General features: G+C 34.1%; 1 protein-coding gene across 5 annotated transcripts in view; it reads right to left on the reverse strand.

Annotated features, from left to right (window-relative positions):
* Positions 1-7,069: 7,069 nt before the first annotated feature.
* LOC105226290 (protein anoxia up-regulated) overlaps positions 7,070-21,419 on the reverse strand; it is a 56,932-nt gene continuing 42,582 nt past the window's right edge. For 3 of the 5 annotated variants that reach the window (XM_049448408.1, XM_049448410.1, XM_049448409.1), the window contains 2 exons: positions 12,002-12,203; positions 7,070-8,129 (listed from right to left, as the gene is read on the reverse strand). In XM_049448408.1, coding sequence (XP_049304365.1) covers positions 7,298-8,129; positions 12,002-12,203 — 1,034 coding nt within the window. In that variant the 3' untranslated portion in view covers positions 7,070-7,297. Of the gene's footprint in view, positions 8,161-12,001; positions 12,204-14,775; positions 15,201-21,419 lie in introns of those variants that run through there. The other 2 variants (XM_049448411.1, XM_049448412.1) reach the window with 2 other exon arrangements.

Consider the following 21,419-nt stretch of genomic DNA (forward strand, 5'->3'; position numbering starts at 1 on the left):
TAGCAATCGGTAGCATAGTTTGTCGGCTCACACCAGATCATCGGAATAGCAAGATTTAAAAAATTCTTTCACCAATAGAATGCTACATTCTTCCAATTTGACATAGGCTACATTTCATTTTGAAAAAAATTAGGGATTCTTGATAAAATTTAAACAATGTAACCGAAGGAGTAGAAAAATGAGTCTTAAAATGTCTTTCGTCGAATGCGCTGCCGAAACTATTAGCGATAGAACAAAATAATGTACAACAATATTGAAGAACATCATAATGTCTACAAAAAACTCCGCGGTAGCATATGTCCAACTATTGTAGTTATGTCACTACAACAACTTTTTTCATTTTAAACATTAATGAAAATGCTAACCAAATTCAAACCATGCTATTTATGTGTTTATATTAATCCTTATCCAAATAAATTATTTTATGGTCAAGACCTTTTTAACTACCTATAAAACAGTTTTTTAATTGGACTTTGCATTCAAAAGATATTACGAATTAAAAAAATCAAAAAGTAAACAAAACCGCCATAGCGCCGTGGCCGTTGTTTGCGATGCATTCTGAAAAGCGCGCCGGGCCAGAGAATGTAAAATATAGAGAAGGTGCAAATTGAATTCTGTATGATGTTCGATTTGGCGGCTAGCAGAGCCGATAGAATTAAAGTAACGAATTCGACGTTGTCGCTGCTATTTAGCAGAATTGAGCACGTGCAGTGGCAAAAATATATGTAAAACGACTGAATTCATTATTTATTACTGTTATTTTAATTTTTTGATTATTATTATTTATATTTTTTAATTTTTCAAAAGTGCCCGCTACTTAAACCATCAAAGAAATTGAACATAAATAGACTTACATACAAATATAACTGTGGGATTTTTTTAATACAAATAAAAATATTTGGGAATTAAAGTGTTTTATATCCAAATTTCCAAAAATAAATAATTGTCTACCGTGTGCGATGCCGGGACGGTGCTAGTCTGTCAAGAAAGTGCGTCTGCGACGCTCTGCGACTTAAGTTTTGCGCCGTACTATTCTATTAAATTCTTCCATCCTTTTAACTTTGTATTTGGATTCTTTTCCGAAATAGAAAATATTAATGACTGATGGTCTGTATAAATTGTCAAGTCTGCTATTCCAAAAAGATAAATTCTTAATTTAAAACTTCTCCTATCGCGTAATTACTTGCGTCTGTTGTAAGATCGAATATATATAATATTAATATAATATAATATAATTCAATTTTTTCTTTTAATTTATTTTTAATTTTTTCTATAGCTTTTAATGCTTTTTTATCTAGTTTACTTTTTATATTCGTACTTTTATTTTTTGATACGCTACAATTTTCTCCTTTTAGATAAATAGTTAAAGGCAGTGATGGATTACCGCCTAGGCCCGCGAGGCCCGGGCCTAGGGCAGCACAATTTGGGGGGCGGCAAATTTTTCAGAATGTCAAAATTTTAAATCTGATATAATGTAACGACAATACATTTTAAGGATTTATTTACAAATAAATTTCTATGAAATAGAATGTAATTAATTTTCTGATTCGCTTTTTTATTTGTGAGTGCAATACTGATAAAAAATGTTTTATAACAGAAATAATTGAATATTGATAAGCTTTTCCTGAAGAATTTTCAAAGCTCTGTTAACTTCTTGTATCTTTAGTAAAGTTAATCTTGCAAGTGAGCCGCTTCTAAAATTACACAATGTTTTCTTATTTTATTTTCAATGAATCCGGTGTTTCATATATGAATTGATATAAGTATTCACTTAAAATTCATCTTTTTGTTTCTATATAAAAATAATTTTATTCTTAAAAATGATTTCTATAGAATCAAATAAATGAATATATTCATTTTATAGCCAATATTTTGAAAAATGGAAACAATTTGAAGAAAATAAAAATTTAATAACATTGATGTTTCATTTTCGCAATATTGTGAATTATATTGACGAATATTAACGAACTTTTATAGCTTAAAGCAATAACTCCTAATTATTGTAAAATGTTATTAAAATTCTAGTATATATTTATGCCGATATATACAGCCGTGGTCACGCAAATAGCACACATAGTCATAAGGAGCAATAAGAGCTTATACAATTGACACAGTTCTTTAAAAGGCAAAAAGGGTTTATTTGTTTATTAATTTATTGAATGAATTAATGAATGACACTTCAGCACAAGATACCAAAGAAATACAATCGAATCTTCCTTTATTGCAAGATACAAATACCAACAAAACGTCGTCAACTTTTCTTTCATCAGAAGATGCGGAAGAAAGTCAAACAACAACTGATATGTTTCAATTAAGTGGTGACACGAGATTTTATAACTATAAACGGTTTACCACAAAATAATGTAACGGATTTTAAAAATTCACGAAATTTTTATTATGATAAAACGAGGTTTTGTTCTAAAAGCTTATTTCAACGTAATTTAAAGAACGGAGAAATTCAACATCGTGAGTGGTTAATTTATTCAGAAAGTAAAGGATCAGTATTTTGTGCTCTGTGTTTACTATTTGGTAGGAGTGGCGAAGTAAACGCTTTTACTGGTGAAGGGTTTAAAGATTGGAAAAACTCAAAAGCGCACATTGAAGCTCATGAAAATTCTGATTTTCACAAAACTAACATTAGTCACTTCATTCAAGGCCGTGTTGATCAACGTTTAATGGAGCAGCTCTATGAAGAAACTTTATACTGGAAAAAAGTTTTGCATCGAGTAATTGTGATAATTAAATCTCTCGCAATAAGAGGGCTGTCATTTAGAGAACATTTAGAACGAATTGGAGAATTTTAATAATGGCAGGAAGGAATGGAAGTATGGCAGATGTTTGAAGTAGTAGATGATATATATGCAAAACAAAAATTTCATATAAAACATCTTTAACAACCAGAAGTTTCAACTACTTATGGAATATTTTAATTTAATATAATTAAAATTTTAATTTTATTTATTTGAAAGCTTTTGTGATGAATTTAAAAAATTAGCTTAGAGTACAAATTGAAACTCTTTTCATGGTAATATATATGTATATAGTATAATTATTTAAATTAAGTTTTTAATTAGTAATAAATTATATGAATTTTAATAAAAATGGAGCTACTTTTACTGTTTTATATTTATTTATTCTTTTGTTAAGATGCTCTTATAATTATTTCGTTTAACCGAATATTATTTAATTTAAAACAAGAATTGTAATTAATTAAACTCAATGCTTTAGCACTACTGTCAATTGAAGCCCAACTAGTTCAAGAAATTGATTACAACGACATAATTGATGACTTTGCTCAGACGAAAGCCAGAAAGAAGATATTTAAAAATTAAGTTATACATTATAGTTTAAGAAAACTGACTGTTATTTATGTTGTTAATATTTATTTGTATTGTTTAACAATTATACTTTTATGAAATAAATATTATATCTTAATAATATGAACGGACTCAAAGAAATAAAATTTTATCCTTTAAAAAGGGCGGCTAATCAGACAGGGCCTAGGGCGGCAAAATACTTAATCCGTCACTGGTTAAAGGTTTGCATATATGTGCAAAATTCTTAACAAACTTCCTATAATATAAGGCTAGTAACAAAAATGCTTTCATTTTCCTCAAGGAGTCTTCTCCTAAAATTATATCAAATTCCTTTAAATCTTCTGTCTCAAAAAATTCTAAATCAAACCCTATAAGGTTAATCTCTCATTTGTGTGTAACTGTTGAAGTCCCATAAAGAGTATTAAATGTAATAAGTTTTTCTAACTTGATCCTATCTGCAAAAGGATAACTTTTACTAACATAACTACTTGTTGCACCAGAGCCAATAATACAATATATACACGTATCTTCCATTGGGTACTACACGTCTTAATGTTGGAAGACCGTGGTATCTTATAAAAAATGCTTCTGTTTATTAGTATAACTTACGCTAGAGGATACTTCGTTATAGAGTCATCCATTGTCTTCTTGGTCGCCTATTTGGTTTATGCGTTGTGCCTTTCTCTGGTACGCGTTTGATGCTTCATCTCTTGTCCTTTTGAATTGTTGACCAAAACTCTGTATTGCTTGTCTAAATGGGTTTTGTGGTTGGGGCTGCTGCTGTTGCTGCATCTGTTGATTTCTCTGTGATTGATGGAATGTTTGTCTACGGAAACGGCCAGATGAATCGACATCCATTGGTTCAGGTGGCGGCTCTTGATTCAGGAGACGTTGCTGTTGAAACTGCCTCTGCATGCCTTGTGGGTACTGCATGTTTGCCATTCTTGGAACATATTCCAACTGATGATAGTGAGAGTCATGCTGCATTGTGCGAGCTATCCCATATGCTTCCATTAGTTTGGTGCAAAATCTCGAGTAAAGTGCATTTTTTGTTGCCGCACTTCTCAATCCTGCTATGAACGTTCGTACTGCTTTTAATTGAACTTCCTTTGAAAGTGCGTCGATCACGTTCTCGTTCTTGTGGGTCATCTCTATTTTTGAGAGTACCACGTTTAAAGCTTGATTCAGATGATCAAAGTATATATGTAACGGCTTCTCCGCTTGTCTAATCCTCATCATGTCCTCCTCTAGAACGTAGAGTGGTCATTGATCAGCATACGAGTCGTCAAGTCTATCTATGATTTCTTCAAAATTCAGCTTCGTGTTGTTGTTTATCTAAATTTGTGCAGCTTTTCCTGGTATTTTGCCTCTAAGATCAATGCTTCGGTATATATGTTCTGTCCTCGGAACTGTCTTATATTGTTCATCAGTGCAGTGGCTGCCTTTCTCCAATTGCGATACTCGTAGTAGTCCCCACTGAAGGTTGTTAATGCAGCTTTTAATAGATTTAAATCTAATTCCTTTGGATTTGTATATACGCAAATTTCGTCTCTGACCTCCTCCACTGGAGAGGAACCTATTTGTGCTTCAGCAAATCTTCGCTGGAGATCCATTACAATGGATTGTAACGCGGTAATATCAGCTTGCGCCATTTTGTTTCTATTTTCTCAATTGTTTCACTAGAATTTTTAAATGCTTTGGATTTTATTTCTGAATCCTTTATGATTTATCAAGTTCTTTTAATTGAGTTTTTAATTTGGACCTTTAAATACTTTGTAGGATTTTATTTCCTGAATCCTTTTATATATTTATCACTTTTAAGGATTTTTATATGAATCCAATTAATAATATTATTTAGATATTATTTAAAAATATATGTCACCAGGATCCCTCCTGGGTTTCTTTATTGAAGATTTAATATTTTACAATATTATTACCGGCTATGCCTTTAGATATATTCAAAATGCGAACAAGTACTGCATGCACTCTGCTCTTTAATAGTTATGCTAGAGTAGCGTGTCGTACTTTGGATAGTGTAACTTTAGTCATGCATTGTTTGCGTGAACGAGTGACGTTATGCTTATCGCTGCTATGCGGATGTATGTATATGTATGCTAGCTGTTATCAGTTGGGTTCAGTGTAGGTCATGTATTACTCTTGTAACTAAATTAATTGAAATTGTAGGTACTAACAATTTTCATATAGTACCTTTGAAAAAAGGCAATATAGATGAAGCAAGAATTCAGTCCTACACTTAAAATAGTTTTATGGAAATTGTTAAATTTTTGTCAAATAAAAAGAAGAACTATTGTTCGAATTCTGATCAACTTAAAAAAAAAATAAAATGCATCCTATATATTGGGTTGAAAAAAAGTCTTGCGGTATTTTTATTGAATTCTTTTTTTATTGAAATTGAAATGAATTTTTCATGACTCATGCCCAGTTCTTGACCGATGCTACGGCTGCTACTATGCCGGTCTCTTTCGACCAATTCGGCGGTTTTATCGCAATTTTCGACGACAGGCCTTCCGGAGCGTGGCGCATCTTCGACCACCTCTACACCTGAACGAAAACGTTGAAACCACCGTTGTGCGGTGGAAATGGAAACTGTATCGCAAAATAATGCAAACATGTTACATCCTCAGAAACGTGTCGGACAGTTAAAATAAACAATGTTTTAGTACCTCAAGCGAATGAAGTAACATATCTTGGGATTCATCTGAATCGAAGGCTGACGTGGCGAAAACATATAGCGAGTAAAATAACTTGCATGAAATTAAGAGCAGCAAATTTAAATTTTCTTTTGAACAAAAATTCTAAACTTAATCTAAACAACAAAGTCCTGTTCTACAATGCAATAAATAAACCAATTTGGATGTATGGCATTCAACTGTGGGGTACGACCTGTACAACCAACATTGATATAATACAAAGGTTCAAATCTAAAATGCTTAGGACTATTACGGGTGCACCATGGTACATGCGTAATGTAAATATCCATAAAGATCTTGAGATAGAGAACAGCAGAATAAGATATATTTTTAAACTTCGCGAACATCTCAACCCATTGACTAATGCCTTGGTAAATTCCTGCAATCAAACACGTTTAAAAAGAAGTTACCTCCCAGCCTACTAGAGCGCAACGTTCTACCAAAAAAGCTCAACCACATTCTTGAGCTTGTTTAGTTTTAAATAGATTTATGATTTGAATACTTATTGTTAGGCTTTACTAAGCAGATGCAATAAATTAATAAATATTGAACAAAAAAATTGTATGCAAGTAAACCGTTTGCCAAGTTTCGGTACAATATCTCAATTTTTGCTGAAGTTATCGCTTGCACAAACAGATGAACGGTCAGACGGACCGACAGACAGTCACTCGGATTTTAACTTGTCTCATCAGCCTAATCATTTATAGTTATACGTATAGCCCTATATCTATCTCAATTGTTTTTAGATGAAACGAACAACAATATTACACTCTGTAGCAAAATGTTGTAAAAGTTTTAACGACCATCAATACGAACGTGAGCGGCAACTATTATCGAATTATTATAAATACGTAATAGGAGTGTAATAGAAAAACTCTCCAATTATGCACAAAAACATTTCGTAGAAAAAAGAATATAGCTCTACTAATACTTATGTAAGTGTTACCCAAAAAAAATCATCGAAATTTAGCCTACTCGCATCTAAGATTGTTTATGGCCTTGAGAGTCTGCACATTCGAATTTAAAATATGTATAAGAATATTTGCACTGTAATTTTATATACTTTTATTTTATTCAATTTAAAAATGTCTTTCAGTTAATTTGAAAACAAAGGCAATTTTTTTAAGGAAGTAGTTTAGTATGTAGTACAAAAAGAGAGAAATGTATAGTAAAAGGTAGGTTAAAAAAATTCAGCAGAATTATTATATTGAACACAGTTTCATTAAAATTTTATATTTCTTTTTGTAAATTTGTATTGTTTGAGCCATTTCACACATCTTCAACATCATCTTCCTCGACTTCGGAAGTGGCTTCAGTATCAGAAAGTTCATTAATCCGAGTCGACAATTCAATAATAGGTTCTCCGCGATATTCTTCGACAGGAGTCAGAGGCTGTTCAATAATGGGTTCAACTCCAACTTTGGTCGTATCACTTAAGTCTTGCGAATTAATTTTATCAGTTTGTTGCATGACATGCAATTCTTGTGCCGCAAGATCTGCTTCTTGGCGCGCTATTTCAGCTAGTTCTGCTGCCTGACGAGCCAACTCTCTCTCCTGTTCCTCGTCGGCTTGCTTTTCGATTTCTGCTAGACGTACCATTTCTTCCTCACGATGTCGTTTTTCTTCTTCTAAGCGAACTTCCTCGGCTTTTCGAGCCACTTCTTCTGCTAGCAATGCTTCTTCAGCTAACCTATCTTCTTCAGCTTTCTTCAAACGCGTTTCTTCAGCTAAACGTGTTTCTTCAGCTAATCGTGCATCTTCAGCTAATCGTGCTTCTTCAGCTAATCGTGCTTCTTCAGCTAATCGTGCTTCTTCTACTAATCGTGCTTCTTCAACTAATCGTGCTTCTTCAGCTAATCGTACTTCTTCAGCTAATCGTGCATCTTCAGCTAATCGTGCTTCTTCAGCTAATCGTGCTTCTTCAGCTAATCGTGCTTCTTCTACCAATCGTGCTTCTTCAACTAATCGTGCTTCTTCAGCTAAACGTGCTTCTTTAGATAATCGCGTTTCTTCAGATAATCGAGCTTCCTCGGCTTTAAGAGCATCTTCTTTTTTCTTAGTATCTTCCTTAGACTTTTTGTTAATACTCTCTCCTAGAGTTCTGCAAAATTCAATGTTCGAAATTATAACCCCTAAACTATTTGTAATATATCGTTTTATAAAGTTTGTACAAAAATGTAAAATGTTACCTATGTACTTGTATATATATACATATGCAAATAACACTGTGATAGTCAAAAAAAAAAGACAAGACCAAATTCGACGGTTTCCCCCTATTTCGGGTCCTACGAATCGAACTGCATCATTACTTTTTTGAGTTACAATTATGGTTTCATACAAAAATTTTTGTTGAAGTTTTTCATCAAAGTGGCCCATTGTAAGAGAAAGGCACATTTTTCTTCGATCTCTACCTTTTTTAATGTTGACTTTTTTGGTAAACTTTCTGTGGCAAAGCTTCTCAGAATAAGTCCGTCTTTAAGTTCTTAGATGACTGTAAACCCCAAAATCAATGTTTTTTGTGTCCTTATAGCCAATATGTCGAAAAAACTGAAATTTAATCCATTTTTTTAATGTTTTTTCCCTCACGTTTCGTCAATATTTTAATATACCCTTTGATACTATACATTAAGTGACATCTTGTAATAGTAAGAAACTTAAGCAAAGACAACGTTCTGAGCAAACTAACCATTAGAAAAAAACGTAATAAAATTTGTATTTTTTAAAAAGGCTACACAACTATGTTTGTGTGCTGTTTTATTTTTTTTTTTTTTGTATCTTATAAGTGTTATCAATAAGTATCATAAATTTGTACACAATATTTAAATTAAATTTAACAAGACTCATCTATCAATGTCCAACACAAATCAGCAAGCAACGAGTCAAGCTTTTAACCACTGCACTGATAATAAATAACAACAAGTAACGTTTGGAAGTAACGTTAAATGCTTGCCTAAGAGTCAAAATTTAAGCATAGATTGCAGTAGTTAATTTGACTTTGACTTCGCGGAAAGAACATTGTTTTAGTGCCTTGTATATTATGAAAATAAATTAAAATGAATAAGTTTCCAATTGGCCTATCGTTGTTCTGCTACGTATGTGGAAAATTTACAAGCCCTCGGAGTAGACGCAAAATATCTTCGGGAACTGCCGGCATCTACGAGGAATATTTCGATTTGCCCGTTATAAGAGACGTAGATTGGGTGCCAAATACCATTTGCACGCAATGCAACAACAACCTGCATAACTGGTCAAAAAGACTGTGCCTAAAAATGGGGTTCGGCATCCCAATGATTTGGATAGATCCACAAGGGCATCATACTGGTAACTGCTACGCGTGCAAGAACAAATTTGCAAGACTTAACAAAAAAAACACAGTTTACAAAAGTGTTCAATCTGCACAGCTATCAGTATCTCACTCAGAAAATGTTCAGATACCAAGATGTCCAAGTCCAACTGACAGATATATTTCGCCAACATTTTCCACCGAGCCTACAGATCTACTCACAATGTATAACCCAACCGAAGTTGAAAGCCCATGTCGTCACTTGGAGATTTCCCAAGTCCGTTTGAATACGATGGTACGACAGCTGAAATTATCGCAAAGACAAGCGATTTGCCTAGCACATCATCTTCGATCGGTAAATATATTTAGGCTGTTCACGGTAAGGTGGTTATCGGGTTATGTGATTATTAGATTAAAAATAACCTCTATGCTCCGTGAGCATCCTATGTTGTATGGTTATTTGCTTATTTTTACACAAACAGCTGTTCATTGCTTACATTTCATTGAACTAAATGAAATTCCAACTTATAAAATACCTAAACAAAGTTTAAAAAGCAAAATAATCGAATTTAAAATAAGTTCTGCTATTCAGGAAATGGACTTTATTGAAGGTATGTGCTTATTAAATAATCCGAATTTTAAGGGTTCAAAATATGTTTTGTATAAAATTTGCAGACATCTTGCATAATTTGCTGATTGTAAACAAAAAACAGCTGTTAATAGCAGATTTCCCAATAAGAAAATCTAAATGGAAATGCCATTCGCTTAGTTTTATTTATTTTTTGTGCTGCCATTTAGCAAAATTCCAACGACTTTCTAACACTGAAAATAAGCAAACAACCACATAATCTGTAAACAAGGGCCTAGGTTGGTCAACGTTGGTTATTTTGTCATAACGCATTTTGTTGTTGTTTACTTAATCACATAATCACATAACCCGATAACCACCTTATCGTGAACAGCCTAATTGTCTAAAGATGTGAAGGTGTATGGATACCGCAAAAGACAGGAGGAGCTTTTAGATTTCTTTGAGGTTAATAGCGACAATACTTTTTCGTATTGTAAAAATATTCCTGGTCTTATACAATACATGAACTGTGAGTACAAACCAGAGCAATGGCGCTTGTTTATTGACTCGTCGAAAAATAGTTTAAAAGCAGTATTGATGTATGTGGATAACACAAAAAACTGGTTCCAATCGCCATAAGCTCCAACGCAAAGGAAACATACGAAGCAATGAAATTAATTTGGACAGAGTTCAGTATCAGCAGCATCAATGGAAGATATGTGCGGATATCGCCTTGCTTACTGGTTTGCAGACAGGATACACAAAAAATATGTGCTTCATTTGTCATTGGGACACAAGGTTCCGCGGAAACCAATATAGAATGCGTGATTGGAAGCTTCGCACAGAATTTCATTTAAATGTGGCAAACGTTATCCATATTTCGCTGATACCAGCTAATAACATTTTGCTACCACCACTGCACATAAAATTGGGAATTGTCAAAAATTTCATAAAAGCAATAAATCGAGATGCCGAAGCTTTTAAATGTTTGACAGAAATATTTCCAAGACTAAGTGTTGCGAAAATAAAAGAAGGTATTTTAAATCTTTTAATAGAACGGATGTTATGTTGATACATTACTTTCAGGTTTTCTCAATGGCCCCGATATAAGAAAACTTATGAAGAACGCAAAATTCGGAGAACTTCTAAGGCCAAATGAAAAAATTGCCTGGAACTCCGTTATGACCGTTATAAACCATTGCTTAAGAGTGCACCGGTCTGAAGATTGAAAAAAATATGTGTATGACATGGTAGACGCCTTTGAAGAAACAGGTGTGAATATGTCCTTAAAAATTCATTTCCTTCACCATCACAAGGACCATTTTGAGCACCAAGTTCCGACTGAATCCGATGAGCATGGAGAAAGATTTCACCAAGTCGCCGCCCCCTTTAACCATTGGTACAGCGACAAAAAGCTTGACTCGTTGCTTGCTGATTTGTGTTGGACATTGATAGATGAGTCTTATTAAATTTAATTTAAATATTGTGAACAAATTTATAATACTTATTGATAACACTTATAACATACAAAAAAATAAAATAGCACACAAACATAGTTAGTGTAGCTTTTTTTAAAAATACAAATTTTATTAAGTTTTTTTCTAATGGTTAGTTTGCTCAGAACGTTGTCTTACTATTACAAGATGTCACTTAATGTATAGTATCAAAGGGTAAATTAAAATATTGACGAAACGTGAGGACACAAAAAACATTGATTTTGGGGTTTACAGTCATCTAAGAACTTAAAGACGGACTTATTCTGAGAAGCTTTGCCAAAGAAAGTTTACCAAAAAAGTCAACATTAAAAAAGTTAGAGACCGAAGAAAAATGTGCCTTTCTCTTACAATGGGCCACTTTGATGAAAAACTTCAACAAATATTTTTGTATGAAACCATGATTGTAACTCAAAAAAGTAATGATGCAGTTCGATTCGTAGGACCCGAAATAGGGGGAAACCGTCGAATTTGGTCTTGTCTTTTTTTTTTTTTTTTTGAAAAAAGCTATCACAGTGTACATAATTAGTGTTTAATAATTGAAGCAACGATCAAAACTGTTGGCAAGTTGTTTTATAACAACTTGTAGTTATAGTATATGTAATAATATGAAAAAATATTTTTCTTACTTTTGTTCTCGTTCCCTTAACTCATCCGTAATAAGAGCTTTCTTTTTTTCTAACTGAATTTCGTCTAAAACCTCCTCACTGACAGTCATTAGGCGTTCATGTCGAAGACGTTGTTTTTCTTTGGTTTCTTCTCCAACGGGGTCATCTAATGATGGAGGTGTAGAAAATTTACGAGACGGACGATACGGGTCTAAGTCAGGATCTATAAACAAATATTAAACATCCATATTGTGGAAATTGTTATATAAGTAAACCAAGATATATTGATTTGTACATAATTTATGTCTTATTTGAATTACTATTCCGATACAATTATCATATACACTTAACATTTTAATTATAATAAACACTTACCGTTCAGGGATTGTTTCAATGCTTTTTGTTATTTTCATGTTATATCATCTTCAATATTACATTTTATTTTATTTTGTGAGCACATAAGCAAATTAGTGAAAGAAGCAGTTTTGTAAAAGGTTAGCATAAATAAATATGTAGAATTTACATTGAAGTTTCCACAAAAAATCCCAAATAAGTTACTTTATGTAAAACGTATAAGTATTTGTATGTATATATTTTTGAATTAGTAAAGTATTTATAAAGATTTTGATGGTCTACGGTACGAGAACTCACTATCATTTCAAATGCTTATATAAATAATTAGCTAATACGTTTCCGAGTAGGTTCATCTAATATTTTAAGATATGAAATAATATCATAACAAGTAAGGAAGGGCTAAGTTCGGGTGTCACCGAACATTTTATACTCTCGCATGATAAAGTGATAATCGAGATTTTATTATCCGTCATTTATGTACATATTTTTTACTTTGCTGTAAAATTAATTAGATTAGTAGTTCCTGAGATAAGGTTTTTGGTTCATAAGTGGGCGACGCCACGCCCATTTTCAATTTTTAAAAAAAGCCTGGGTGCAGCTTCCTTCTGCCATTTCTTCCGTAAAATTTTGTGTTTCTGACGTTTTTTGTTAGTCGGTTAACGCAGTGGGCCGATTTTTTCCATCTTCGAACTTAACCTTCTTATGGAGCCAAGAAATACGTGTACCAAGTTTCATGATGATATCTCAATTTTTACTCAAGTTACAGCTTGCACGGACGGACGGACAGACGGACAGACATCCGGATTTCAACTCTACTCGTCACCCTAATCACTTTGGTATATATAACCCTATATCTGACTCTTTTAGTTTTAGGACTTACAAGCAACCGTTATGTGTACAAAACTATAATACTCTCCTTAGCAACTTTGTTGCGAGAGTATAAAAATAATACGGTAATTGGGAACATTGACTGTTAACATTAGTATTAAGAGCTCCAATTTTACCGAAATTTTGTTATTTTTAACTATATTTTCACGGTATCTAAGAAAAAACTTACGTGTTTTAATGGCCTATCCTAATATATAGCTGTAGCACACACTAACTACCAAAGTTATAACTCAAACATATTTACAATAATTTTGTTTCCAGTATGTCAAGTCATATAAAAAACTTACGTATTTTAATTGGCCTATCCTAATATATAGCTTTAACACACACCTACTATAAAAGTCACAACTCAAAAATTTCACAATCATTTTTTTCAGTATGTAAAATCGTAATACACTTATCTACCTATTCAAAATATTTCATTCTCATCAATATATTACTTAACTGGAAAATCACCGTTAGGTCATCTTTTGTGTTAATTGCGACGTTTACCTGGCTTATGAAATGTGTCACTTTGGATGAAATATTTAATTGCAATTGGATGCACTTGGAAAGAACATACATACGTCCAGCTAGTATTGATTTACAGTTTTTTCCCATTAAATTTTTTCATGGTGGGGCTAAATATCGGAATGCGAAATGGTAATAGCAATTTATCAATTTTTTTGTGAAGAAAGAGTTTACTTCGAGTCTTTTATATATTTTTAATGGTTTCTAGGTTCCAGGTACGCTAAGGTGAAACCAGAAAAGGTTTTTTTTTGCACGACAACTTTTTGCTCAATATCAATATATTTTAACCCAGTGCTTATAGTTGACTATTAACCGAAATTCAGAGAGAATCTTTTCCTAATAGTAATATTGTTGAACCGGGTTATTAACTTCCCTAGTCTCTATGTAGACCGTACACATCAGACAATATCAGAGTTATGTTTATAAAATTGGGAGAGCATGTTTTTCTTAAATTTGTGTTTAGAACGAATGAAATCGGGTGAAAACTAGCACTAGACAATGCATATGGAGATATATGGCATAACGGGTGATCCAAGTAGGGATACTTTTTCAATAGGCAGATCACGCGTGAGTCGTTTCCAGACCCAGCATTCGACTGATAAGAAAAATTGGATTCAACGGATAGACTATCTGAGACGTAGCCGCGGCCAACATTTGAAAGAGATAATCTTCAATAAATGAATGTCAAAGAATGTTCTTTCGAATGATAATAAACATTCACCATTAAATTCGAATTTTCTGTGTTTTTTCTTTAAAAATTTTTGGAAACCTCGAAATGAATCATCCTATAGTTGCCCGATTCGGCCGATTCCGACAAATGATTAATAGAAATTCGAAATGCATCCATGAAAAAATTAAACTTCAGTTAAAAAATCCCTGGTTCAAAACAATTTTAGAATCCATATTCTCTTATGCAAAGTTGTTCACAATAACCCGTGGAATATTTACCATATACGCGATTTTACCGTTATTTTTGGCTCCCTATAAATAACCAGTTTAACGTATATATATTAAAAAATTTAGTTGAACATATAAAATTCATATAAGTATACACGTGTAAATACTTTTATTTATGTATCCATATAAAAACAATCACCATATTTTAGTTATTGTAATTTTTTGTTATATAAACTCAAACAAAATATTATACGAATAGTACAAAATAAATAGTTTTTATCTTCATTTCAACAAATTAACCTGTTAAAAAATATTCGAAAATCCTTTACTATAATAGTGAAGTTTGGATATTTAAATGACATCATTATATATGTGACTTTTATTTTCTCTAGTCATAAATGGCAAGTTTTTGGCCGGTTAAAATTTTTGTTAGCACCGATATTGGTTACGAATAGTTTGAGAAACAAGCTTTTATAAAGAATATACGAATCAGATATACGTTGTACTTAAATTACAAATCCATATCAAAAGCAGGCATAAATCATTTAGGCATCAACTTCAACAGCATCAACTGTAAAGAATCAATCAATCATAAAAAACAAAATAACGTTAGTAAACTCCCCTAAAATATAACAGTAGTATGTATGTATTTAGTTAGTCACAGATGTAGCATCATTTAGTCAATGATACGATTTTTGAAAACTAAAAAAGGTTGAATAAAATCAAATAATACTCTTAAAACTATCATTGCAAGGAAAAATTACAAAAATAATTAGGTTTCAAAATATGTAATAGATTAAAATTTCTTAAAAGTGACCATGACTTTGTTGATTTTTTTTTCAATAAATAGAACTTGCACATAGTACTGGTAAGACGCATAGAAAATACAACATAAGGTTCTTCCTTACCTACACACTATTTCAACTCATAAAGCTTAATTAAGGAAATAATTTTTTAATATTTAAAAGAGAAAACTAAGTCAATGTCCGTTACTGAAATTGAAATATAGCAGCATCACAGTAATTGCAAATAACATTTATTTCTGGAAGAGCACTACAAAAACACTTAATTATTATTAACAGCAAATACAAATTGAAATACTTGTAGACACTTGTATGGTTGAGTAGCTTAAAATATCAATTTCAAATATAACAGGTTGTAAGCTGCGGGTGATGTGGATAATATATATATGTAGTATGTAACGGGTGATTTTTTTGAGGTTAGGATTTTCATGCATTAGTATTTGACAGATCACGTGGGATTTCAGACATGGTGTCAAAGAGAAAGATGCTCAGTATGCTTTGACATTTCATCATGAATAGACTTACTAACGAGCAACGCTTGCAAATCATTGAATTTTATTACCAAAATCAGTGTTCGGTTCGAAATGTGTTTCGCGCTTTACGTCCGATTTATGGTCTACATAATCGACCAAGTGAGCAAACAATTAATGCGATTGTGACCAAGTTTCGCACTCAGTTTACTTTATTGGACATTAAACCAACCACACGAATGCGTACAGTGCGTACAGAAGAGAATATTGCGTCTGTTTCTGAGAGTGTGGCTGAAGACCGTGAAATGTCGATTCGTCGCCGTTCGCAGCAATTGGGTTTGTGTTATTCGACCACATGGAAGATTTTACGCAAAGATCTTGGTGTAAAACCGTATAAAATACAGCTCGTGCAAGAACTGAAGCCGAACGATCTGCCACAACGTCGAATTTTCAGTGAATGGGCCCTAGAAAAGTTGGCAGAAAATCCGCTTTTTTATCGACAAATTTTGTTCAGCGATGAGGCTCATTTCTGGTTGAATGGCTACGTAAATAAGCAAAATTGCCGCATTTGGGGTGAAGAGCAACCAGAAGCCGTTCAAGAACTGCCCATGCATCCCGAAAAATGCACTGTTTGGTGTGGTTTGTACGCTGGTGGAATCATTGGACCGTATTTTTTCAAAGATGCTGTTGGACGCAACGTTACGGTGAATGGCGATCGCTATCGTTCGATGCTAACAAACTTTTTGTTGCCAAAAATGGAAGAACTGAACTTGGTTGACATGTGGTTTCAACAAGATGGCGCTACATGCCACACAGCTCGCGATTCTATGGCCATTTTGAGGGAAAACTTCGGACAACAATTCATCTCAAGAAATGGACCCGTAAGTTGGCCACCAAGATCATGCGATTTAACGCCTTTAGACTATTTTTTGTGGGGCTACGTCAAGTCTAAAGTCTACAGAAATAAGCCAGCAACTATTCCAGCTTTGGAAGACAACATTTCCGAAGAAATTCGGGCTATTCCGGCCGAAATGCTCGAAAAAGTTGCCCAAAATTGGACTTTCCGAATGGACCACCTAAGACGCAGCCGCGGTCAACATTTAAATGAAATTATCTTCAAAAAGTAAATGTCATGAACCAATCTAACGTTTCAAATAAAGAACCGATGAGATTTTGCAAATTTTATGCGTTTTTTTTTTAAAAAAAGTTATCAAGCTCTTAAAAAATCACCCTTTATATAAGGTGCGTCCCAAAGTAAATAAAGTAAACTTTTTGAATCAAGCGCCCCCTGATGGCGCTATCTACATGTCGACTAATGCGCTAGAATCTGCTATCTTTATCGATTGTCCAGTATGAATTTCATGACATATGTGAAGTTATTGCGTTTTAAGTGTCAGTATGTTTGTGTTATCGGTGCGAAAATGAGCTTCGAATAAAGAGTCAACATTAAATTTTGTTTTAAAATTGGTAAAACTTTACCGAAACATTTCAATTGATAAACCAAGTTTACGACTATGATTGCCTATTCCGTAGCAGAGTGCACGAGTGGTCTCAACGTTTTCATAGTGGTGGACAGAAATGACGATTAACATGTAGGCCAATCAAAATCCGTAACCACCGGAAATTCCATCGAAACTATGCGTGAATTCATCAAAAATCAGCCGAAATCATCATTGAAATTCCTGGAAATGGAATTGAACATCTCCAAAATATGGATTTATCGCATTTTGACCGAAGATTTGAGCTTACGAAAGGTGTGTGCACGGTTTGTTGCGCACATATTGACCGACGTTGCGCACTGACTGACTGAAAATTGCTCAGAATCCAGCATTCGAAGGACATCATTAAAGAGGTCAAAAAGAACAAAAACTTCCTTTACAATATTGTGACTGGCGACGAAACGTGGTGTTTCCAATATAATCCCGAAAGGAAACGCCAGAGTGCTGAATGGAAGGCACCGGATGAAAGTTGGCGTTTGTTGCAAGATAATGCGCCGTCTCATCGATCGACGCTTGCGACCGATTATTTGACCAAATATCACAGTTTAACCATTAACCACTCCCCGTACTTTTCGGAAAAATGAATTTGCTAATGAAAAGAAAGCGTTATGCAGACATAGCGGTCATTCAAAAGGCTTCCACCCACATACTGCCGGCTATACCGCCAAGAGAACTAAAACACTCGTTGCTTTTGGACCGTGCAAAGAGCTGTATTGAAGCAGACGAAGACTATTTTGAATAAAATAAATTGATTTTGCCGAAAAACCATTTGTTCGGTTGTTTAGAAAACGGTTAAATCAGCGCGCATTAAAATCTTATGCCACAGCGCAATTACAAGCTACAACAATAAGCCCAAACGTCCATGAAGCCACCAACTGACTCCAACATGCCTATACATATGAGACTTGGGTGGAAGTGACGAGGAAAAGCTAATTGCTTTGCAAATCACCTAGAAAAGGTATTTCAACCCAATTTGCCAAAGAACAACTTTAAGCTGTCAATCTTACCCAATACAGCTAATGAGTCGCTCGAGTCTTTTAAGATTTCACCTTCTGAAATTATTGGAATCATCAAAGAACTTGATCCAAAAAAGTCGCCGGGACATGATAATATTTCCCCAAAAATACTAATTGAGTTACCAATTATTGCTGTAGAGGTGCTCTCTCTCTCGGATATTATCAAATTTCATGGAAAAAGTCGCAGATTATCTTGATAGATAAACCTGGGAAAGACTTAACACAGCCGTCTTCATACAGACCAATCAGTCTTCTACCCTGTCTTTCAAAAGTATTTGAAAAAGTACTACCATTAAAGATGTCTCCTTTCCTCCACGAAAATAACACAATACCAATGCATCAATTCGGATTTCGTGCGAAACATGGCACAATTGAGCAAGTAAATAGAATTACTAACGAGATAAGGAAAGCATTTGAGCACAGGGAGTACTGTTCAGCAATATTTCTAGATGTAGCTCAGGCGTTTGATAAGGTGTGGCTCGAAGGCCTTTTATATAAGATTAAACAAATTCTACCTTCAGAATTGTAAAAAACATTGGAGTCTTATTTAAATAATAGACAATTTATGGTGAAAGTAGGAGATTTCATATCGGATAAAAGACAGATAAGGGCTGGTGTACGACAGCCCAGCGTTTTAGGCCCAACTCTGCAACTGCTAACAATGTATTAACTTCAACTTTTGCGGATGACACAGCTATAGAGAGCCGCAACAAATGCCCCATTTTAGCATCAAGAATATTAGCGGAGCATTTAAGTTCTGTCGAAGAATGGTTAGCGAACTGGCGAATAAATGTGAATGAACAGAAGTGTAAGCATATTACATTTTCGCTTAGACCAAAATGTGCCCGACAGTAAAAATAAACACTATTTTAGTACCCCAAGTGAACGAAGTAACATATCTTGGTATTCACTTAGATAGAAGGTTTTCGTGGAGAAAACACATCTCTAGTAAAATAACATGTATGAAGATTAGAGCTACAAATTTAAATTGGCTTTTAAATAAAAACTCTAAGCTTAGCCTAGACAATGCAGTGCTTCTATATAATGTGACCATTAAGCCGATTTGGATGTGTGGCATTCAACTGTGGGGTACGACCTGAGAAACTAATATTGTTATATTACAAAAGTTCCAATCGAAAATGCTTAGAACAATTACGTGTTCACCGTGGTACATGCGTAACGAAAATATCCATAAAGACCTTGGTATTCCTGTGTAAAAAAAGAATTAGAAGATAGCAGAATTAAATATATGTATATCTAAACTCCGAGATCACCCAAATCCTTTAGCTAATGCTTTGGTACATTCCTGCGATCAAACACGCCTTAAAAGAAGAGACATGCCTGCGTATTAAAAAGCAACGTATCACCAAAACAGATTAATCACTTGCTTGAGCCTGTCTAGTTTTTAAATAGATTTAAGATTTTAAAATTTATTGTTAGGCTTAAAAATAAAGCAGATTCAATAAATAAAATAATATTAAAAAAAAACCGTGTAATATATTACAATTTTTTTCTCCTAGCCGTTGTTTGCAACTCTTAAAAGTAAACTTGTGAAATACCAAGTTGTATACCTAAATTCTGAAAAAAAGCATCCGGAAACTATAATTAAATTTGTAGAATGGTCTTTAATTACTACGCCAAATATAACCGCGATCTCTCAACCAGTTTGTTTACAGAAACTGCTTAATCGGTACATCTCAGTATTGCGTTGCGATTTTTACAATAAATGAAAATATCGAACAAAGAATTTGTCTTTAATTTTGTGTTTTTAACCAAACTCCGTATTCGTTCCCTTGAAAATGTTTGGAAAGGCTTACGGTGATTCAAAGCCACAAGCCTACGAGGGAAACAAAGCCTTCAAAGATGGTCGAGAATTCGTTGAAGTTATGTCTCGTTCTGGACGACCTTCGACCTCTTCATACTGAAGAAAATATTAAAAAGTATTGGATATGGTGCTTGAAAATGGTCAAGCAAGTGCTAGAGAGATGGCAAGAGAGCTCGACACCTCTCGTGAGTACATTTCAATGATTTTGGTGGATATTTTGGGTATGAAACGCATTCTTGCTCAACTCATCACGACAAAGTGCGGATTCCTTTCCCTAATTCATGTAGAGCATAATAACTTCCGATGAGACATGGTTTATTAGTTTGACATGCAAGCAAGTTAACAATCATCTGAATGGAACCCGTTTTCAGTCGTTCGAAGAAATACAACAAAATTCGATTAAGGAGGTGAAGGCCTTTCTAAAAAGTGCTTATGAAAAGTGTTTCAAAACCCGGAGAAATCGTTGGCTTTAGTGTGCTACATCTAGGGACTACTTTGAAGGCGACAAAATAAATATTTGTGATTAATTACCCGTCTGAAGAACAAAAAAGCATCGGTGGCCGATGGTACCTAAGCTGGGACAGACTATCAGAATTGGACCGTCGGGCGCGTTGAAACTTTCACCTCAATCGCATGACAGTCCTCCTCTTCAAGGTTAACTCACGCGTCCACCGTTTAGTTTTCCTAACCCTACAACACTCATACCTACCTATCAAAAGTATACCACTCACTGGGCTCATCCACAACGTGGAGGCCATTAGCCACCACCCATACACTTAATGCCTCACCTCGACTGTGGCTCCGATATCCAGACGAATGCCGGGATACCTTACTGAACCACATCGAGGACGAGGCATTCGCATCCAACCCCAGGATAAATGAACTTCCACCTACAAGAAGTAGAAGCATATCCATATATCCCAGGTAGGGCTCTAGAGGCTCGCTAAATTTGCAGTTCAAACTAGCCACAACCATTCTACCGAACACCCCCTCTATAGCTACATAAAAATCCAACTGTGAAGAATCCAAAACTACACAATCATAGCTTGGATTATTCACAACTATTGCAGCATTAACCCCAAGGTCCGAAAAGACCCTGAAACCTCCAGGAAGACCCCTAACCAGACCATTAGTGGCGTGGGGCTCCTGAAGTAAGGCAATACTACACGCACCCTCA

Source organism: Bactrocera dorsalis, chromosome 2 (assembly GCF_023373825.1).
Source record: "Bactrocera dorsalis isolate Fly_Bdor chromosome 2, ASM2337382v1, whole genome shotgun sequence".
Taxonomy (NCBI): Eukaryota; Metazoa; Arthropoda; class Insecta; order Diptera; family Tephritidae; genus Bactrocera; species Bactrocera dorsalis.